At 44.1% G+C, this 9,545-nt stretch overlaps 1 protein-coding gene and 1 pseudogene across 1 annotated transcript in view; both read left to right on the plus strand.

Annotated features, from left to right (window-relative positions):
• The window catches only part of LOC131275554 (uncharacterized), a 109,234-nt gene extending 106,644 nt beyond the window's left edge, over positions 1-2,590 (plus strand). The window contains 1 exon segment of the mRNA XM_058286234.1: positions 2,498-2,590. Within this exon segment, the coding sequence (XP_058142217.1) occupies positions 2,498-2,590 (93 nt within the window).
• Positions 2,591-6,127: 3,537 nt separating this feature from the next.
• LOC131275555 (SPRY domain-containing protein 7-like) lies at positions 6,128-9,083 on the plus strand (annotated as a pseudogene).
• Positions 9,084-9,545: the final 462 nt, after the last annotated feature.

Below are 9,545 nucleotides of genomic sequence, written 5' to 3' on the forward strand. Positions count from 1 at the left end.
TTAACCATTGGTCCACCAGCAGAAGAGGAAACTAATGAAAGAGGGACAATGAGACGAGAGGGTCTAACGAGTCTACCGGAAACTACGGAATGAAAAAATTAAGACAGTTGAGTGACACAAATCCTCAAGAAGCACAAGGTGTCCCAAGTACTTTAAATCAATCCATACCAAGATACATCGGAATGGAACTACAGCAAAACAAAAGTGAAGGTCTTAAAATCTACTGAAGAGGAAGAAAAAGATGAGCTTTCCAGGAACAACAAGTAGACATGACCATCTACCAGCAGTGACAGAGGACAGTGCAATAAATCTTTAAAGCCATTAGCGGAAATTACTGTCAAGTTTGATTTTATACCCAGTTCAAATATTAACATGAAAAGATAAAGTAAATTCTCAGTATTGATCAGTCTGTAAATGACTTATGACTAATGGACCCTCAGGTGAGGAGCAAACAACGCCTGCTGCTTACAGTGGCTTCCATGCTACGAGGGCTGAGTTGAGGGGCTGCGACAGAGACCACGTGCCCCACAGAACTGAAAATATTTACCATCTGGCCTTTCACAGAAAATGTGTACTGAACCCTGGTGTAAACCAAGAAAAGCAGAAGGAAGAAACCAAGATACGAGAAATTAATGAAGGGAGCAGATGTGGCTCTAGTGGTTGAGCACCATCTTCCCACTTAAGAGGTCCCAGGTTCAATCCCCAGCACCTCAAAAAAAAAAAATTAATGAAAAAGGAAATGACAAATAGAGAGGATCAAGAAAAAGGGAGTGAGAAGACAAACATTTCTAAGAATGAGTGAGGTCAACGCTACAGGTCCATAGAGATTTTAAGAAACCACTAAACAATTTCTATCAAGTGATTTTCTAAAGAAATGCAATTTTCCCAAACTGATTTGAGGAATATTAAACCTAAAGTGTCTCAAAGCTATTAAATAAACCAAATCTATAGTGAAAAATGTACCCGTAGAAAACATCAGGCTTGATGCTTATCAGCTTGGTGGACAGTTATTAGACATGATACCAGAAGCATGATCCATAAAAGAAAAGACTAGATAAATTGGACTTCATGAAAATTAAAAATGGTGGTGGTGGCAGACTTGGCCCAGTGGTTAGGGCGTCTGTCTACCACATGGGAGGTCTGCGGTTCAAGCCCCGGGCCTCCTTGACCCGTGTGGAGCTGGCCCATGCGCAGTGCTGATGCGCACAAGGCGTGCCCTGCCATGCAGGGGTGTCCCCCGTGTAGGGGAGCTCCACGCACAAGGAGTGCGCCCCGTAAGGAGAGCCGCCCAGCGCGAAAGAAAGTGCAGCCTGCCCAGGAATGGTGCTGCACACATGGAGTAGTGACACAACAAGATGACACAACAAAAAGAAACACAGACTCCCGTGCTGCTGACAACAACAGAAGCGGACAAAGAAGACGCAAGAAACAGGCAGAGAGAACAGAAAACCAGGGTGGGGGGAAAAAGGGGGAGAGAAAGAAATAAATTTTTTAAAAAAAGAATTAAAAATGTTTTGCTCTGTGAAAGCCCCTGTAATACAGAGACAAACTACGCAGCAGGAGAAAATAGGTACAAAACCCATATCTGCCAAAGGACTCCTATCTAAGATATATAAGGAAGTTTCAAAACTCAACAGTAAAAAAATAATCTAATTAGAAAATGGGCAAAAGATATGAGACATTTTACCCAAGAAGATATACGGATGGCAAATAAGCACATGAAAAGCTGTTCAATAGCACTAACCACTAGGGAAACGCAAATTCAGACCACCGTGAAAGAGCACTGTAGCCTATCAGATCAGATCAAAGAGGAACCGGTGACGTCACCGAGACTGCCGTGTAGCATTTCCTACTGAACACGCCCCCTTAGAAACAAAAGGGCAAAATCAACCTCCAGATCTCTGGAAGATGATTGAGACTAGAGAACAACTCAAGGAGTGCTGAACTGGAAGGGAAAGAAAGAAAACACCAAAAAATAGGAGAGCCATGGACGCGGTTCCCGCCCTGGGCTCCTCCCCTCCACGGCTTCCCGCGGCCCCTTGTGCGACTCCGCGGGGCTCAAGGCCGGCGCGCACCCTAACTGCTGATCCCTGGCCACCATCGACCCCTGGAGGCGGGTGAGCGACCCCCACGTTCAGACCCGGGCCTGAGGCGCCGCAGCCACGACCACGGTCTGCGCAGGCTCATTCACGGGCAGCCACGACCACGGTCTGCGCAGGCTCATTCACGGGCAGCCACGACCACGGTCTGCGCAGGCTCATTCCCCGCCCCCCCCCCCCCCAGCCACGACCACGGTCTGCGCAGGCTCATTCACAGGCAGCCACGACCACGGTCTGCGCAGGCTCATTCACGGGCAGCCACGACCACGGTCTGCGCAGGCTCATTCCCCGCCCCCCCCCCAGCCACGACCGCGGTCTGCGCAGGCTCATTCACGGGCAGCCACGACCACGGTCTGCGCAGGCTCATTCACGGGCAGCCACGACCACGGTCTGCGCAGGCTCATTCACCGGCAGCCCTGCAGCCCGACGCACCTCGGCTCCAGTCTGGTGGCTGGTCCGGGTCCCTGGTCTCTGGTGACTGGTGCGCCTAAAGGAACGTGCAGTGTCATCTGGCCCTGTGGAGTCGCTTCCCCTCACCCCGAAGTTACTGAGGGCAGAAAAGCCGCTCAGAGAGGGGTGGCAGAGCCCTGCAGCTGTGCAGGGCCACGAGGTCCAAAGCAGGGTAGTGGGGCTGAGCTAACTGCACCACAAACACAAAGAGCACGGCCCGAGACTCCAGGAGGAGCGGGAGAGAGGAACCCTCGCCCAGGGAAACAGCCCAGGGAAACAGCCGCGCGCACGGGAGGCGTCCCAGCCTTACCGCGCATGCCCAGGACAAGATGCAGCCTCGGAGAGACCCGAGGGAAGAGGAGAGATTGACCCCAGCCCGTTCTACAGGTTCAATATAAACCAGGGCGAGGGTCGAAAGGAGCCTTGACACACAGGAGATGATCTCTAAAACCTTAGGGAAGAGGGAGAAACGGACTGGGACACATCAGAGTAATCAAATGCCCAGACATCAACAAAAGACCACAAGTCATGCAGAGAAACATATTAAAAGAGAGGAAGCATAGACATTGGGACAACTAATCAAAACCAGTCATTCACATCTCCTAAATCAGTTCAGTAGAACTAAAGGAGCTAAAGATAATCGTGTGTGAACAAAAGGAGGAATGAGTCGTTTTTAAAAGGAACCAAACTGAACTTTAAGAAAAAGACAAAACACAATAAAGGAGATTAAAAATACACTACAGGCATTCAGTAGCAGATTTGAACAGGCAGAAAGAAAGAAGCAGTGAACTAGAAGACAGGACAATGGAAATCATACAGTCTGAAGAGCAGATAGAGAAAAAACTGGGTGAAAAAAGTGATCAGAGCCCAAGGGCCTTTGGGACCACGTGAAGTATACCAATAAATGCATTAAAGGAGTCCCAAAGAATTGAGGAAGGAAAGGGGAGCAGAAAGAATATTTGAGGAAATAATGGCTGATAGCTTCCCAGATATCACAAAAGACATGAAAATACACATCTAAGAAGTCCAGCAAATTCCAAATAGGATAAACCAATAGACCCACACCAAGACTTTTCTTAATCAAAACATCAAATACCAAAGACAGCAAGTTCTGAAAGCAACAAGGGACAGGAAATTTGTCACATACAAAGGATCCTCAATAAGGTTAAACGTCGATTTCTCATCAGAAACCATGGAGGCAGGAAGGCAGTGGGAAAACATTTATAGTATTGAAAGAGAAAAATGCCCAGCCATTTCCAGCATTTTGTCATGTCTGGCACTTGTCATGTCCAGCAAAACAGTTTTTCAAAAATGAAGGGAGCGTTTAAGACATTTGCAGGTAAACAAAAGTAAGGGAATTAATCACCACGAGACCAGCACTGCAAGAAATGACAAAGGGACTTTTTCTGGTTGAAAGGAAAGGACGGTAGAGAACTTCACACTGTATGAAGAAACAGCTCTTCCGCAAAGGTGGCCACATGGATAACAGTAAAGGCAATGTTGCTATATTCTTAGTATGTAACTCTACTTCTTACATTTACAACATTTAGAATACAATTGAATAAGAAATAATCATATTTCTGTTATATATATATATATATATATTTTTTAAACAATATAGACATTTATTTCCCTCTCTCATGTAAGAGCAGCCTGAAGATAGGCAGTCTTGTAAGGAGTCTCTACAAGGTTCATGAGGACCCAGTCATCTTCCATCTTGCTGCTCTCCTGTCCGCATGTCTTGGTTTTCCTTCGTGGTCCAAGATGACTATGCAAGCTTCAAGCATCTTGTCCCCATTCCAGCCATAGGAAGAGGAAGGGACAAAAAAAGAGTGTGCCTCCCCACGATAAGGAGAGTTCTTGGGAGCCACACCCTAGACTGTGCTTTACCTACATCCCAGAATCCAGAATTGAAACACATGGCCACACTTTGGTAACAGAGACAGGGGGCAGCCAGTTAAAAACTGAAGGTTTGTTTGCTAAGGAAAAGGGGGAGAAGAGATTTCAGGAATCCCCTAGCAGTCCCTCCTAACACTACAACTGTGACTTCAGAGGAACTGTGACCACAGACTTGCCAATGCTTTGCCACACTTCAGGTTTTTTTTTTTTTTTTGTCTTTATTCATTTTTTTAATATTACATTTTAAAAATATGAGGTCCCCATATACCCCCACCCCCCTCACCCCACTACTCTATTTCTATGTTATTGACATGCAAAATATAATGAGGTAATGTGTAACAAAAACAATTTTGGGGGAAGTGGAGGGGTATAGGAGCAGAAACTGTGTATGCTATTGGAGTTAAGTTGATATCTTTTTAAATTAGCTGGCTCTAAAATTTGGTTGTTAAATATAAAACCCATGGTAACCACAAAGAAAGTATTTAAAGTATATACAGAAGTGAAAATGAGGATCAATCTGTTTCATTACCAAAGGTCAACTATGCCCAAAAGAAGGCTGCAATGAAGGAAAAGAGGGACAAAAAAGGTATTAGGCCACAAGAAACAAATGACAACTGGCCTGAAGTAAGTCCTGGCTTATCAGTGATTGCACTGAGTATAAATGAATTAAACTCTCCAATCAACAAATTTCAACACATTCAAAAAGACTGAAATTATACAGAGCATCTTCTTTGACCACAATAGGATGAAGCTAAATATCATACACAAGGAAAATTGGAAAATTCACCAATATGTGAAATTAAGCAACATGCTCTTAAACAATGAGTCAAAGAAGAATTACAAGAGAAATTAGAAAATACTCAGAGATGAATGAAAACTAAAACACAACATGCCAAAACTTATGGGATGCAGCAAAGGCAGTACTTAGAAGGAAATTTATAGCTGTAAATGCCTATATTAAAATAGGAGAAATATCACAAATCAATAACCTAACTTCATACCTGGAGGAACTAGAAAAAGAAGAGCTAATGAAACCCAAAGGGAGCAGAAGAAAGGAAATAATGTTTAAATGGAGATAAATAAAACAATAGAAAAACAAAGAATCAATGAAACCAAATTTTTTTTTTAAAAGTTCAAAAAAATTGACAAGTTTTTAGCTAGACTGGAAAAAAGTAGGGGGAGCACTAAAATTAGAAATGAAAGGGGGACATTACCAGTGCTCTTGCAGAAATTGAAAGTATTGTAAGAGAATACTGTGAACAGTTGTATGCCAATAAATTAGATAGTCTACAGGAAATGGACAAATTCCTAGAAACATACAATTTAGCTAAACTGACTAAAGTAAAAAAGGAAGTTCTCAACAGACCAAAGAAATTAAATCAGTAATCAAAATCCTCCCAACAAAGAACAATCCAGGACCAGATGGCTTTACTGTTGAGTTTTACCAAACATTCAAAAAGGAATTAATACCAATCCTTCTCAAACTTTTTCAAAATACTGGAGGGAACAATCCCTAACTCATTCTATGATGCCGACATTAATGCTAATACCAAAGCCAGATAAAGACATCACTAGAAAAGAAAACCAAAGGCCAATTTTGCATATGAATACAGATGCACAAATCCTCAATAAAATTCTGGCAAATAGGATCCAACAACACATTAGAAGAATTCTATACCATGACCAAGTGGGATTTATCCAAGAAATGCAAGAGTGGGTCAAGAAAATCGATGTAATACAGCACCGTTAGCAGAAAGAAAGGGGGAAAGTCACCATCTCAGTGACTGCAGAGAAGGCATTTAACAAAATCCAACATACTTTCATAATAAAAACACTCAGAAAAATAGGAATATAGGTAACTTTCTTAACATGATAAGGGGCATAATATATGGAAGACCCACAGCTAACATTATACTCAATGGTGAAAGACCGAACACCTCCCTGAGATGGAAAAAGACAAGGATATCTGCTCTCACCACTGCTGTTCAACATTATTCTAAAAGACCTTGCCAGAGCAATTAGGCAAGAAAACAATTAAAAATAAAAGACATCCAAATTGGAAAGGAAGATGTAAAACTCTATTCATAGATGACATGATCCTTTACATAGAAAATTCCAAAGAATCCATGAGAAAACTATTAGAACTGGTAAACAAACTTAACAAAGTTATAAACTGTAAGATTAACACACAAAAATCAGTTTCTATATGCCAGCAAAGGATATTCTGAAATGGAAATTTTCTAAACAATTCCATTCACAATAGCTCCTAAAACAATAAAATACTTAAAATAATAAATTTAACCAAGGAGATGAAAGACTTGTACATTGAAACCTGCCGAAAGAAGTAAAAGCGGATCTAAATAAATGGCAAAATAGCCTTTGTTCATGGTCAGGAAGACAACATTGTTATGATGTCACTCCTACCCAAAGCAATCTACAGATTCAACACAACACCTGCAAAATCCTAGCAGCTGGGAGTGGAGGTGGCTGGAGCGATTGGGCACCTCCCTCCCACATGGGAGGGCCTGGGTTCGGTTCCTGGTGCCTCCTAAAAAGAAGACAAGCAGGCAACAAGTGCAAACAGTGAGGGGGGTGGGGAAATCTTTTTTTAAAAACAAATCCTAGCAGCTTTTTTTCCCCTCAGAAGTGGGAAAGCTGATCTTCAAATTCATGTGGAATCACAAGGGCTGCCAGATAATCAAATCATTATTGAAAAAGAAGAACCACGTTGGAGGTCTCTTACTTCCCAGTTTCAGAACTTACTACAAAGCCATTGGCTTTGTACCAGTGTAAAGATAGACATATAGAGCAGAAGAATAGAATGGAATTGGGAGTTCAGAAAAAAACCCACATGTCAGTGGCCAGCTGATTTTTGATGAGTGTGCCAGTTACATTCATTGGGGAAAGATCTTGTCAAAAAATAGTGCTGGGAAAACTGGATATCCACATACAACAGACTGAAGCTGGACCCCTATCCCATACCATATAAAAAAAAATTAACTCTAGGTTCCTGGGGCGGCGGCAGCACTGTTGGTGGGCCCCGTGCTGCGGCCACTCAGTGTTATGCCGCCTGCGGAGCTGCCGGGACGGGGGGACGGGCTCGTCCCCCTGAAGGAGATGCCGGCCGTGCAGCTGGACACACAGCACACGGGGACAGGTGTTGCCACTGTGAAAAACGGAAGAAGATGTGTGGAAGCGGGGTCGTTTAGCCAGCGCACCTTTACCTCGAAACAAAAGCTACTTAGAATTCAAAATCCAGTCCACAGGCATCTGGGTGTAGCAGTTTGATATAGTTATGAATTCCAAAAATAGATATTGGATTAGGTTTGAAATCTGGTCTATAACTGGGCATGATTGAGTTATGATTAGGGCTTTGATTGGGCCATGTCATTAGGGTGTTGAGTCCCCACCCTTTGGTGGGTGGGGACTCGCAGATAAAAGGCAGGGCAGGGGACAGAGCTGAGGGTTCTTAACGTTGGAGTTTTGATGTAGGAGTTTGATACTGAAGTCTTTTTTTTTTTTTTAAAGATTTATTTATTTATTTCTCTCCCTCCCCCCAACCCCGGTTGTCTGTTCTCTGTGTCTATTTGCTGCGTCTTCTTTGTTCACTTCTGTTGTTGTCAGTGGCACAGGAATCTGTGTTTCTTTTTGTTGTATCAGCTCTCCGTGTGTGTGGCGCCATTCCTGGGCAGGCTGCACTTTCTTTCGTGCTGGGTGGCTCTCCTTACGGGGTGCACTCCTTGCACGTGGGGCTCCCCTACGCGGGGGACACCCCTGCGTGGCAGGGCACTCCTTGCACGCATCAGCACTGCGCATGGGCCAGCTCCACATGGGTCAAGGAGGCCCGGGGTTTGAACCGCAGACCTCCCATGTGGTAGACAGATGTCCTAACCACTGGGCCAAGTCCGCCGCCAACGCTGTCTTAAGATGGTGCCCTGGGAAGTAAGCTCACAGAGGAAAGAGAGGCAAACCCCAGGAAGAGAGGAACCCTGAACCCAGGAAGAAGCAAGCCCTGAGGGAAGGAACCCTGAACCCAGAGAGAAGCAAGACCCTGGAAGGGAGGAACCCAGGAAGCCTGAACCTTCACAACCATACGCAGCCATCTTGCTCCAACACGTGGAAATAGACTTTGGTGAGTGAAGGAAATTATGCTTTATGGCCTGGTATCTGTAAGCTCCTATCCCAGATAAATACCCTTTAAAATATGTACCCCAATATAAATACCCTTTATAATAAATACCGGTTTCTGGTATTTTGCATCGGCACCCCTTTGGCTGACTAATACACTGGGGTATTGGATTTGCAACTCAAAGTGAATTTTAATCACGTTCCCCTTGGCTGAAACATGCATAGCCTGGTGATGAGGCGTGATGGAGCACTGTACCTCAACAGTGAGGGGAAAAACAGGCTGCCTTCCCCAGGAGGGACAGGTGGTGGGGATTACCTGTGACCACGTAGAGCTAAGTGTATATTTGAATGGAAGAAGTACGCATTGTCCAGCGTCAGGTATGAGGGACAGTGGGTCCAGTCGTTTGTGTGGATGAGAGTGCAATTTTGGATTGCCAGTTCAGTGGATTTTATCACACTCCTCCACCTGGTTTTGAAAAAAAATTATTTGAACAGCAGGTGTTCTGAATGTATGTTTTTGAAACTTCTATTTCTGTACTGTTAAAAGTGTTTACCACTTAATAAAGCTTTACTTGAACTATAGATGAAAATATATTCTTAAAAATATGCCATGCTTTGGGGAGCAGATGTGGCTCAAGTGATTGAGCTACCGCCTACCACATGGGAGGTTCCTGGTTCGATTCCCAGTGCCTCCTTTTTTTTTTTTTTAAGATTTTTTTATTTATTTCTCTCCCCTTCCCCCGCATTGTCTGCTCTCTGTATCCATTTGCTGTGTGTTCTTCTGTGTCTGCTTGCATTACTTGGTGGCACTGGGAAACTCTCTTTTTTGTTGCATCATCTTGCTGCATCAGCTCTCTGTGTGGTGCCATTCCTGGGCAGGCTACACTTTTTTCACGCAGGGCGGCTCTCCTTGTGGGGTGCACTCCTTGCACATGTGACACCCCTACGCGGGGGCACCCCTGCGAGGCA

Source organism: Dasypus novemcinctus, chromosome 23 (assembly GCF_030445035.2).
Source record: "Dasypus novemcinctus isolate mDasNov1 chromosome 23, mDasNov1.1.hap2, whole genome shotgun sequence".
Lineage (NCBI taxonomy): Eukaryota > Metazoa > Chordata > Mammalia > Cingulata > Dasypodidae > Dasypus > Dasypus novemcinctus.